This window comes from Lonchura striata, chromosome 36, assembly GCF_050655825.1.
Source record: "Lonchura striata isolate lonStrDom1 chromosome 36, ASM5065582v1, whole genome shotgun sequence".
Lineage (NCBI taxonomy): Eukaryota > Metazoa > Chordata > Aves > Passeriformes > Estrildidae > Lonchura > Lonchura striata.
In genome coordinates, this window is record NC_140738.1 from 3304790 (window position 1) to 3317182 (window position 12393).

Sequence of the window (12393 nt, forward strand, 5' to 3'; positions counted from 1 at the left end):
TCTGGGCAATAGCCCAGGGCCTTTGGTCACTGCAATGCTTCAGGCAATACAATCTCTCTGGACAAGCATACCATTGGTCTCTCTTGGTCTCTTTATCTCAAACCCTTGCAGAGACTGAGGCAGCGCCGCAGCTCGGACCGTGCTAACCCAGACGCTGCCTGGTAAGCCCAGGGCAGCGGGACCGCGGAAAACCCCGGCCCCGAGAGGGGACAGCTAGCCGGAGGGTCCCGGGGGGCCGGGGAGGGACGGGGGACAGCGGCGAGTAACCCCCGAGAGCAAAGTGGCGGTCGAAAGAGAAGCAACAAGTGGCGCACCAACGTTGGGCTTTGCACTGGTTTGAGCAAGCCTGCCGCAGCCGTCGTGGACATTGCACTGGCTAGGAGCTTTTCCAGACACTTTGCAGTGTCACCGCGAGCTACAGAGCGGAGAGCGGTGTGAATAAATCGCTACGCAGGCTGTCAGCTGTGCGGGGAGAAGCTCTGGGATCACGCTGGTGGTGTGAGGCACTTGCCTCTCCACACAGCCCAGCGGGACTGTTGCCGTGGAGACAGACGCCGATTTCTGTCCAGCGAGGTCCCCACGGGTCGGACGGCACCTCTCCACACCCGGGAGACCGCCCGGGGTTCGGGAACCGTTGCTGCAGTTGGTGTCTAAAGGACAGCGGTGGGTGAGTCTCGTACTGGGGGGCAGGGGCCCGGCCAGGAGACATCGGCTCCTGTGTGCCCATGGGGGGACACGCCAGCGCGCAGGCGTGACGGTAGTCTCCGTTGTAGCTTTAGAACTTTGGGTTTGCTGCAGTAATTGGTTGAGATTTGCTGTGAAGCCAGCCATGGGTGTTAGGCTGACTACACAGCAGAAAGAGATTTATAAACAAGTTCGGGAGCCCCTGCTGAGTGCAGGTGTCAAATTTCCTAAGAGCCTTGTAAAAGAGTTTGTCAGATGGTTATCAGTAAGTGTTCCAGAGGTAACAGAGCAAGTAGTGAGAGAAAGACGATTTTGGAAGCGTGTTGGTGCAGTGCTGAGTGAAAGGACAAAGGCAGGAGATCCCTCAGTGAAAGAAGGTTTTATGAGAATGTTTTTGGTCGTTTACGATGTTGTGAAAGAGAGTGCAGACACTCAGGGCACCCAGGGAGCAGAAAAGCGCCCTGTCGCGTCCCCGGTGCCCCCCCGCACCCCCTGCGGTGAGAAAACTAACCGTGCAGATGTAGATTTAGTTTCTAACCCTTCTCCTCCTCCTGCTTTTGCTCCCGCAGCTGAAAATCCATGCTTTGCACCCCCCATCCCCCCCGTGCAGCCCCCACAAGATGGAGGTGGCCACGCTGTTTTCCCTTCTCTATCCCCGCATTCCCTGCTCCCTGTGCCAGCCCAGAACACGCCCCCAGCCCTCGCATTCCCCCCTCCGCCTGTCCCCAACCCCAACCCCTCCTCCCTTGCGGCGGTTCAGCCCACATTCCAGCCCCCGGTCCAGCCCTCAGCTCCTCCTCTCACAGTTGCCTCACCTCCCCCTGTCCCTGCCCCGCTCCACGCAGCCCCGCCGGCTGCGGCCACTCCCTCACAAGCCGGCCTTCCTCCCTCTCCCTCTCCCGGTTTCCCTGGCAGCGGCAGCGCCCAGGCTGTCAGCCGGGAAGTGCTCAGAGAGACCGAGCCTGCGTTCTTAGCCCCCGTGATTTATAATGCCAGGGGACAGAACGCCAAATGGGAGCCCCTTTCGTATGATAGTATTAGGGAACTTTGCAAAACGAAGCGTGAGTTTGGGGAAAGAAGTGAATTTTTTAAGAGCATTTTGAAAGCTACGCTATGCTCCAAAACATTTGTCCCCGCTGATTTGAAACGTCTTTTCAGTTGCTTGCTCCCTCAGTCTGAGTTTAGATTGTGGGAAAGAACGTGGAAAAGACTTGCAGCAGATCTCCTCCCAGAGATTCTGCAAAGTCCAAGCCTTTCCACAGATATAGAGGATGAGGAAATCACTTTAGAACATCTAGTGGGTGAGGGTGATTGGAGCCAAGCTGAAAAGCAAGCAGCAGGCATTCCCAGAGCAGTGTTAGACCTGTCCAGGGATGCAGCAGAACGTGCATTTTTTAATATGCCTTCTAAAGACCCTATTGTCTCATATACCGCTTTAAAGCAGTCTGTTTCAGAACCATTCATGGATTTTGTGGATCGAGTGCGAGCCTCTGTGGAAAAAAGGGTGCAAAATCCAGAGCTCCAAGACCAACTTACATTAGAACTGGTCACCACAAATGCAAATGAAGTCTGTCAGCGAATCATCCTAGCCCTTCCATCATCGCCTCCCCCCACACTCGATCAGCTCATTGAGGAGTGCACCAGGAAAGCTATGCTGATGACAGAGGACTCAGTGATAAAACCACGGGAAAGGGTGTTTGCTTCAGCAGCAGCAACCCCCAGGACTCCTGGGTTCAAAGGGCCTCCTCAACAAGGGGGGAAGGCGGGAGGGGGGGGAATCATTTTCCTTTATACTGGCAGAGCAAATTGTATCTTTTTCAGAGTTAGTTCACTTTGTTGTATGATTTTATCTCTCTTTCAGACTAGCAGAATGTCAATTTCCACATTCCTGCTCATCGTTTGGCTCCAGGGAATGGTCATCTACCCTTCCACGGTGGATGCATGGATTGTTCCACAGCCCAAGAAAAATGTGTGGGTCACGCTAGCCCAAGCCTTGCAACAAGATCTTATGTGTTTGTCCACTGCCTCAGCAGAAAATCCGATGTCCACATGTTTAATAGGGGTTCCAAGTAAGGAGGATGAGTTTCCAATTGATCTGGTCCGTTTGCAAAAGCAAGTGAACGAAAATAAAATACCTAAAGGTGCAGGACAAGTTGAAGCACAAGTGCGAAATCCCCTCATTTTGTGGCAAGGGTGGGTTTCACATTTGCCCACTGCTGAGGGGGAGCCCCAGGAATTAGAACTCCTAGGCTCTGCAAAAGCTGAGTTTTGCATTCAATTTGATTTTTCCCCAACCAAAGAAGTAAAATTATATGAACATGTCAAACAGTACAAGGTAGAATTCAGAGCAGGTCAATGGTGCACAGCTGTCTACAAGCTGAAATTTGCATCCACCACTGATTTCCGTCCACACAAGCTGGACAAGGGAATGTTTCTTATCTGTGGGGACAGAGCATACCCAGGAATCCCATCTCGTCTTATTGGAGGTCCATGTACTTTTGGGCTTCTGACCCTTGCTTCCCCCAACATGACCCAAATTCCAATTGGGCAAGCAAAAAGTGGAAAAAAAATTACTAAGCGGAGTGCAAGCCAATTTGATGAACATTGTGATGCGGAAATTTATCATTGGGCAAAATCCAAAAGAGTTGCTGTCTCTGTGTTTTTACCATGGGTTGCAGCAGCCAAAGCATTGAGTGAATTAGGCAATCTAGAATGCTGGGTGACCAAGCAGGCAAATTTAACATCAGCAGCCCTGAGTGACCTCCTAGAAGATGAGGAAATAACCAGAAAGGCTACCCTCCAAAATAGGGCAGCTATTGATTTCCTGCTGTTGGCACATGGTCATGGATGTAAAGAATTTGATGGCTTGTGTTGTTTTGATCTGTCATCTAAAGGACAGAGTGTCCACTCGTCCATTCAGGAAATGAGAAGCCTCATTGGGAATGTGAAGCAAGAAAATGAGGATTGGTTTAAAAATCTGTTCAAAGACTGGGACCTTTCTGGGTGGGCAGTGTCTCTTTTAAAAGACATCTTTTACTTTCTAGTTGCATTGTTTTTAGTTCTGTTAGCATTTGGGATTCTGAAGCGGATCGTCTCCAAGGTCATCACCTCGAAGCCGAAGGCTTCCGCGCCGGTTTTCATCGCTGCTGCCGACACGGAAAGCGATTGGTGGGAAGACAACAAGCAGAAAGACACTGCAGTTTAAGAGCCACAGTTTACCTTCTCCTAAGGCATCGTTCATCTTAGTAATTGAAAAGCGGGGAATTGTTGCAGTCATGCTGGCATGGTAGCGTGGAGGAAGGTTTTAGCAAGGCCTTGGGAATGGTAAACTGAGGAAAAGGATACATTCATGTATGCCCTATTATATTAGAAAGGCCTTGGGAATGGTAAACTGAGGGAAAAGATACATTTATGTATGCTCCACTGTTTCGGGAAAGTCCCGCTTCAGCATTCCTCTGTAGACCCCCTTCTCCCCACCCCTGAGCAGTTCCCATTGGACCTGGCCCCTGGGGTGGTTCTGATGTGCCTTAGCTGAACACTGTCTCTATTGTTTAAGACCTTATCTCTTAATTTTGCTGTATAAAACTGTATCTGGGCAATAGCCCAGGGCCTTTGGTCACTGCAATGCTTCAGGCAATACAATCTCTCTGGACAAGCATACCATTGGTCTCTCTTGGTCTCTTTATCTCAAACCCTTGCGGCGACTGAGGCAGCGCCGCAGCTTGGACCGTGCTAACCCAGACGCTGCCTGGTAAGCCCAGGGCAGCGGGACCGCAGAAAACCCCGGCCCCGAGAGGGGACAGCTAGCCGGAGGGTCCCGGGGGGCCGGGGAGGGGTGGGGGACAGTGCGAGGAACCCCCGAGAGCAAAGTGGCGGTCGAAAGAGAAGCAACAAGTGGCGCACCAACGTTGGGCTTTGCACTGGTTTGGGCAAGTCTGCCCCAGCCGTTGTGGACAGTGCACTGGCTAGGAGCTTTTCCAGACGCTTTGCAGTGTCACCGCGAGCTACAGAGCGGAGAGCGTTGTGAATAAATCGCTACGCAGGCTGTCAGCTGTGCGGGGAGAAGCTCTAGGATCACGCTGGTGGTGTGAGGCATTTGCCTCTCCACACAGCCCAGCGGGACTGTTGCCGTGGAGACAGATGCCGATTTCTGTCCGGCGAGGTCACCATGGGTCGGACGGCACCTCTCCACACCCGGGAGACCGCCCGGGGTTCGGGAACCGTTGCTGCAGTGGTGTCTAAAGGACGGCGGTGGGTGAGTCTCAGTTTCTGGGGGGCAGGGGCCCGGCCAGGAGACATCGGCTCCTGTGTGCCCGTGGGGGGACACGCCAGCGCGCAGGCGTGACGGGAGTATCCGTCGTAGCTTTAGAACTTTGTGTTTGCTGCAGTAATTGGTTGAGATTTGCTGTGAAGCCAGCCATGGGTGTCAGGCTGACTACACAGCAGAAAGAGATTTATAAACAAGTTCAGGAACCCCTGCAGAGAGCAGGTGTCAAATTTCCTAAGAGCCTTGTGAAAGAGTTTGTCAGATGGTTATCAGTAAGTTTTCCGGAGGTAACAGAGCAAGTAGTGAGAGAAAGACGATTTTGGAAGCGTGTGGGTGCAGTGCTGACAAAGGCAGGAGATCCCTCAGTGAAAGAAGGTTTTATGAGAATGTTTTTGTTCATTTACGATGTTGTGAAAGAGAGTGCAGACACTCAGGGCGCCCGGGGAGCAGAAAAGAGCCCCGTTGCGTCCCCTGTGTCCCCCCGCACCCCCTGCGGTGAGAAAACTAACCGTGCAGAGGTAGATTTAGTTTCTAACCCTTCTCCATCTCCTGCTTTCGCTCCCGCAGCTGAAAATCCATGCTTTGCACTCCCCCCCCCCCCCCCCCGTGCAGCCTCCGCAAGATGGAGGGGGCCACGTGGTGTTCCCTGTGCTCCCTGTGCCAGCCCTCGCACCCCTCCCTTCACCCGTCCCCGATCCCAACGCCTCCTCCCTTGCGGCGATTCAGCCCATGGTTCAGCCCGCATTCCAGCCCACATTCCAGCCCGAAGTCCAGCCCTCAGCTCCTCCTCTCGCAGTTGCATCACCACCCCCTGTCCCTGCTCCGCTCCACATGGCCCCGCCGGCTGCGGCCACTCCCACACAAGCCGGCCCCTCTCCCTGTCTCTCTCCCAGTCTCCCTGACAACGGCAGCGCCGAGACTGTCAGCACGAGGAACCAGGTCAGAGACTGGAAACCTGGTCAGAGACTGAACCTGGTCAGAGACACCGACCCTGCGTTCCTGGCCCCTGTGATCTATAATGCCAGGGGACAGAACGCCAAATGGGAGCCCCTTTCGTATGATAGTATTAGGGAACTTTGCAAAACAAAGTGTAAGTTTGGGGAAAGAAGTGAATTTTTTAAGAGCATTTTAAAAGCTACTCTAAGCTCCAAAACATATGTCCCTGCTGACTTGAAACGTCTTTTCAGTTGCTTGCTCCCTCAGTCTGAGTTTAGATTGTGGGAAAGAACCTGGAAAAGGATTGCAGGACATCTCCTCCCAGAGATTTTGCAAAGTCCAAGCCATTCCACAGATATAGAGGATGAGGAAATCACTTTAGAACATCTAGTGGGTGAGGGTGATTGGAGCCAAGCTGAAAAGCAAGCCGCAGGCATCCCCAGAGCAGTGTTGGACCTGTCCAGGGATGCAGCAGAACATGCATTTTTTAACATGCCTTTTAAAGAACCTGTTGTTTCTTATACCGCTTTGAAGCAGTCTGTTGCAGAACCATTCATGGATTTTGTGGATCGAGTGCGAGCCTCTGTGGAAAAGAGGGTGCAAAATCCAGAGCTCCAAGACCAACATACATTAGAACTTGTCACTGCAAATGCAAATGAAGCCTGTCAGCGAATCATCCTGGCCCTTCCATCATCGCCTCCCCCCACACTCGATCAGCTCATTGAGGAGTGCACCAGGAAAGCTGTGCTGATGACAGAGGACTCAGTGATAAAGCCACGGGAAAGGGTGGTTGCTGCAGTAGCAGCAACCCCGAGGACTCCAGGGTCCGCAGGGCCTCCTCAACAAGGGGGGAAAGTGGGAGGGTGGGGAATCTTTTTCCTTTATACTGGCAGAGCAAATTGTATCTTTTTCAGAGTTAGTTCACTTTGTTGTATGATTTTATCTTTCTTTCAGACTAGCAGAATGTCAATTTCCACATTCCTGCTCATCGTTTGGTTCCAGGGAATGGCCATCTACCCTTCCACAGTGGATGCATGGATTGTTCCACAGCCCAAGAAAAATGTATGGGTCACGCTAGCCCAAGCCTTGCAACAGGATCATATGTGTTTGTCCACTGCCTCAGCAGAAAATCCAATGTCCACATGTTTAATAGGGGTGCCAAGTAAGGAGGATGAGTTCCCAATTGATCTGGTCCATTTGCAAAAGCAGGTGAACGAAAATAAAATACCTAAAGGTGCAGGACAAATTAAAGCACCAGTGCGAAACCCCCTCATTTTGTGGCAAGGATGGGTCTCACATTTGCCCACTGCCAAGGGAGAGCCCCAGGAATTAGAACTCCTATGCTCTGCAAAAGCTGAATTTTGCATTCAATTTGATTTTTCCCCAACCAAAGAAGTAAAATTATATGAGCATGTCAAACAGTACAAGGTAGAATTCAGAGCAGGTCAATGGGGCACAGCTGTCTACAAGCTGAAATTTGCATCCACCACTGATTTCCGTCCACACAAGCTGGACAAGGGAATGTTTCTTATCTGTGGGGACAGAGCATACCCAGGAATCCCCTCTCGTCTTATTAGAGGTCCATGCACTTTTGGGCATCTGACCCTTGCTTCCCCCAACATGACCCAAATTCCAATTGGGCAAGCAAAAGGTGAGAAAAAAATTACTAAGCGGAGTGCGAGTCAATTTGATGAACATTGTGATGCGGAAATTTACCATTGGGCAAAATCCAAAAGAGTTGCCGTCTCTGTGTTTTTACCATGGGTTGTGGCAGCCAAAGCATTGAGTGAATTAGGCAATCTAGAATGCTGGGTGACCAAGCAGGCAAATTTAACATCAGCAGCCCTGAGTGACCTCCTGGAAGACGAGGAAATAACCAGAAAGGCTACCCTCCAGAATAGGGCAGCTATTGATTTCCTGCTGTTGGCACATGGTCATGGATGTAAAGAATTTGATGGGTTGTGTTGTTTTGATCTGTCATCTAAAGGTCAGAGTGTCCACTTGTCCATTCAGGAAATGACAAGCCTCATTGGGAGTGTGAAGCAAGAAAATGAGGATTGGTTTAAAAATCTGTTCAAAGATTGGGATCTTTCTGGGTGGGCAGTGATTCTTTTAAAAGACATCCTTTACTTTCTAGTTGCATTGTTTTTAGTTCTGTTAGCATTCGGGATTCTGAAGCGAATCATCTCCAAGGTCATCACCTCGAAGCTGAAGGCTTCTGCACCGGTTTTCATCGCTGCTGCCGACACGGAAAGCGATTGGTGGGAAGACGACAAGCAGAAAGACACTGCAGTTTAAGAGCCACAGTTTACCTTTTCCCAAGGCACTGTTCTTCTTAATAAGTAAAGAAGAGGGAATTGTAGCTATCAGCTCCAAGGTCATCACCTCGAAGCTGAAGGCTTCCACACCAGTTGTCATCGCTGCTGCCGCCACGGAAAGCGATTGGTGGGAAGACGACAATCAGAAAGACACTGCAGTTTAAGAGCCACAGTTTTACTTTCTCCCAAGGCACTGTTCTTCTTAATAAGTAAAGAAGGGGGAATTGTAGCTATCATGCTGGCATGGTAGCATGGAGGAAGGTTTTGGAAAGGCCTTGGGAATGGTAAACTGAGGAAAAGGATACATTCATGTATGCCCCATTGTTTTAGAAAGGCTTTAGGAATGAGAAACTGAGGTAAAAGATACATTTATGTATGCTCCACTGTCTCGGGAAAGTCCCGCTTCAGCATTCCTCTGTAGACCCCCTTCTCCCCACCCCTGAGCAGTTCCCATTGGACCTGGCCCCTGGGGTGGTTCTGATGTGCCTTAGCTGAACACTGTCTCTATTGTTTAGACCTTATTTCTTAATTTTGCTGCATAAAACTGTATCTGGGCAATAGCCCAGGGCCTTTGGTCCCTGCTACCGTTCAGGCAATAAAATCTCTCTGGACAAGCATACCATTGGTCTCTCTTGGTCTCTTTATCTCGAATCCTAGTGGCAACTGAGGCAACGCTGCCGCTCGGACCGTGCTAACCCAGATGCTGCCTGGTAAGCCCAGGGCAGTGGGACCGCGGAAAACCCCGGCCCTGGAGGGGACAGCTAGCCGGAGTGTCCCGGGGGGCTGGGGAGGGACGGGGGACAGCAGTGAGGAACCCTCAAAAGCAACAAGTGGCGGTCCAAAGAGAAGCAACAAGAAAACAGATTATCCAGAACCACACTTGATCTGTCTCCTCTCACTACCTGCACTTGGAGAAGGTGCTGGATAAATGATGGAGGGCAAGTGTAGGAAATCAGGAAGAACTCTGATTTTACTCCCCGTGTGCTGCCGTGCAGCCTCGGAAAGGAGAGGAGCTTTTGTGCATGGCTGAAGCGTGCGAGTCCTCCGGGAGTTCCACAACCATTCTGAAGCCTTGGACCCAGCTGTGGGTTTTTCCCTGATGCTGCTCAGTTTTGCTTCATTGTGCCCAAAATAAAAAAGATCACAGGAAACAAATTTAAACATTGTAAAAGACAAGAGCAACAGGTGACAAGACTGCAAAAATTTTTGATAGCCTAGCTTTTTCTTTTATTGAATCTTTTGTTAGTAGAGATGTTGCTAACTATTTGTTTATGACTTTTGACCCACAGGGACCTCTAATTATGCCAGTTTAGTGTTTATGATTTTTTTCACACCAGTGTACGACAGAACAGTGCAATCAAAAGCGGTTTTCTATCCCAAGGAGACTGAAACATTCATTTCTCTCTCCCAAGAAGACTAAAGCCTGTGGGTTTAGTGTCACATCCCACAGAACTCGGCCCTGGAGCGCTGCTGCCGCGGCCGAGCGCAGCCCCGGGGCCGCTGTGCGGGTGCATTGGAAGGGCACGGACACAATGGCAGCGCCGTGTGTCTTTGTGCTCCAGGTTTGCGCTGCCCGTGTGGGCGGAGCGGGGCTGGCGGGAGCCGCACTCCCCTCAGAGCCCCTGAGGGCGGCAGCGATGGCGGCGCCGCTCCCTCAGCGCCCGGCCCCGGCCCCGGCGGGCGGGGAGCCCTCAGCAGCGCCCGGCCGGCAGCAGGGAGCGAGCCACGGCCCGGCCGCTGTGCCCTGGCGCCGCAGGGGTGAGGGGAGAGCCGCAGGAGCCGCTGCCTCGGGCCCTGCCCCGGGCCGGGGGCAGCGGCCGGGCCCCGGCCCCGCGGCAGCGCAGGAGGCTCTGGCGGTGCCGCTTCTCCAGCTCGGCCCGGTGCCCGGGCACGGCCCCGGCCTTGGGGCTGCCCCTGCCCCGCTTGGCTGCCCGTGCCCTGCCCGGCCGCCGAGGCCGCGCTCGCTGCCCCCGGGTGCCGCTGCTGCGGGCAGGGCCGAGCCCCGGGGCCCGGGCACAGCCCTGAGGGACACCCCTGCTCCCCGGGCTGCCGCGGCTCCTGGAGCCGCTGCCCACGAGCCCCCGGCACGGCCGTGCGGCCAATTCCTCGTGCCCTGGGCAACGCAGCCCGCACGGCCAGGGCTCGGCACTGCGGGGCTGGGCTGCCGTGGGCCAGCGGGGCCAAAGCCTCGCAGGGCTCGGGGCACAGCAGGGCCCGCCAGGACACCGCTCCGGGGATGCTCCCGGCCAGCTCCTGCCCGAGCCCCCGGAACCCGGGCTGGCTCTGTGCGCTCCGGCAGCCACGGCGGGACCGGCCAACAGCTGGGGACTGGGCTTTGCCCACGGCTGAACCTGCAGAGCTGCAAGCTCTGCCCTGCACGCTGTTACAGCCATGGCAGGGACCAGGCCAGGGAGGAAGGAGGAGCCTCTATGCCTTCAGCTTCCACTGGGAAAGTTTATTCGAGGTGCAGAGAGCGGGATAAAAAAGAGCCACTCACCCTCGTTTGCAAAGGGTTTTGCTCAGATCCAAGTCAGGCGGTGGGCAGAAACAGCGAAGCAACAGGGAATCCTCAGGGCAGGAGTGAGAGGATTATATCAACACTGTGGGACCATCAGGATCGGGAAAGGCACAGGGGCCAATGGGGCATCCTGGATTAGGGGATTTCCAAGTGGGTGTTTCAATCAGGGGTTGGCTAAGGGGCTGAGTGGCAGGGAACAGTCAGGATAAAGTGGCAGAGTTGCCTGGACAGGTAGGGAAGGGACTGGGACAAAGGGAGGGGAATAACTTGAGCGAAGGCATAAAAGGGAGTGTACAACGTTGGGGAAAAAAAACGACTTGAGGAAAACGTGGCGGGATAACAGAATGAACCAGTTAACAATAACTTAATGAAATAAACATAAACCCCAACAGGTTCCTGTCTGCTCCAGTGCCGTTGGGGTGCCGGGGGTGGCCCTTTAAAACACGGAACATGGTGTCACGGCCCTTTGTGATGTGGGCCATGATGGCGGCCGGAGACCCTTGTGACATCAGGGAGCCCCGCCCGGGCTGAGGGTCTCCAAGGGGCGCAGAGCCCTGGGGTGCCCAGTCCCAGGAGAGCCGCTCTCTGAGGAGGACGCAGCTCACTGGCTCTGTCTGCGCCAGACGCCGACAGCGACAACGGCCGACAGCGACAGACAGAGACAGCAGAGAGGAGAAAGCCAACTCCACCTCCCAGTCCCACAGCACCTTGCCCAGCTGGCTGGAAGCCACCAGCGAGCCGTGGTCAGGGGCAGTGGCAGCTCAGTCCTGCCACTGTCACAGACTGAGGAGGAGGAGAGGCTCTTTAACAAAATGGACCGTGAGCTTTCCCAGAGGGAAGATGTGGAAGAGACCCGCCAGAGAGGAGGTCCAGGAGACCAAGAAGTGTCCCAGCATGGAGCCAGGAGCAGCCAAGAGCTGTACCAAGGCCAGGTACGTGTGGGAGTTTGGGAAGTTTCCCAGTCCAGAGGGGGGACACACCAAGAGCTCAATGAATGGGAAGAAACCATCAGAGCTCAGGAGCTGTCCCAGTGGGAGGAGGACAGTGAGATGTACCAAGAGGGGTGGGAGAGGGAAGAACGTGTGACAACCCAAGAGATTTCCCAGTGGGAAATAGATGTGAGTGGGCGGCAGGAGATGGGATGGGGAGAGGACGAGAGGTGCCACGAGCTGTCCCTGCAGAGAGATCTGCGTGTCCCAGAGGATTCCCAAGGGCATGATGCCCAAGAGCATTCCCGGAGGGAAGGTGAGAGGTACCAAGACCACTCAGCATGGGGACAAGGTGAGCACTCCCACATGTCCCAATGGGAAGACAGGAGAGAGCTGGAATTGTCCCAAGTGAGAGACAGCAGTGTCAGGGAGCTGTGCCAAGGACCAGACGCTGCAGCCCAAGAGCTGCCCCAGTGGGACGATGTGAGTGAATGAAAGCTGTCCCAAAGGGGGGAAGATGTGAGCAGGCAGGAGCTGTCCCAATGGGGACACAACATCAGCTCTGAGATCTGGGACAGACCCTTGTGCCCAGGGAGGGACGAGGAGCCTCAGCCTTGTCCCCCAGAGGGGCCCAGCTCTGCCAGCCCCGCGGGCACAGAGGTGGCAGCAGAGGCAGTGCCTGCCCTGACCAGCGCCTCTCCTTCCCTGCAGAGTCCCACGGAGGCCGAGCCGGCAGCTGCT

General features: G+C 53.9%; 2 protein-coding genes across 2 annotated transcripts; both read left to right on the forward strand.

The window, feature by feature from the left end:
* Positions 1 to 507: 507 nt before the first annotated feature.
* On the forward strand, positions 508 to 3904 carry LOC146764034 (uncharacterized). The gene is made up of 2 exons (XM_085565523.1): positions 508 to 667; positions 2129 to 3904. The coding sequence occupies exon 2, from the start codon at positions 2147 to 2149 to the stop codon at positions 3887 to 3889; it is 1743 nt and encodes a 580-aa protein (XP_085421649.1). The 5' UTR covers positions 508 to 667; positions 2129 to 2146; the 3' UTR covers positions 3890 to 3904.
* A 1797-nt stretch (positions 3905 to 5701) lies between these two features.
* LOC146764035 (uncharacterized) lies at positions 5702 to 8262 on the forward strand. Its single transcript, XM_085565502.1, has one exon. It carries the CDS (start codon positions 5783 to 5785, stop codon positions 8183 to 8185), a length of 2403 nt encoding a protein of 800 aa, XP_085421628.1. The 5' UTR covers positions 5702 to 5782; the 3' UTR covers positions 8186 to 8262.
* The last annotated feature ends 4131 nt before the right edge of the window (positions 8263 to 12393 follow it).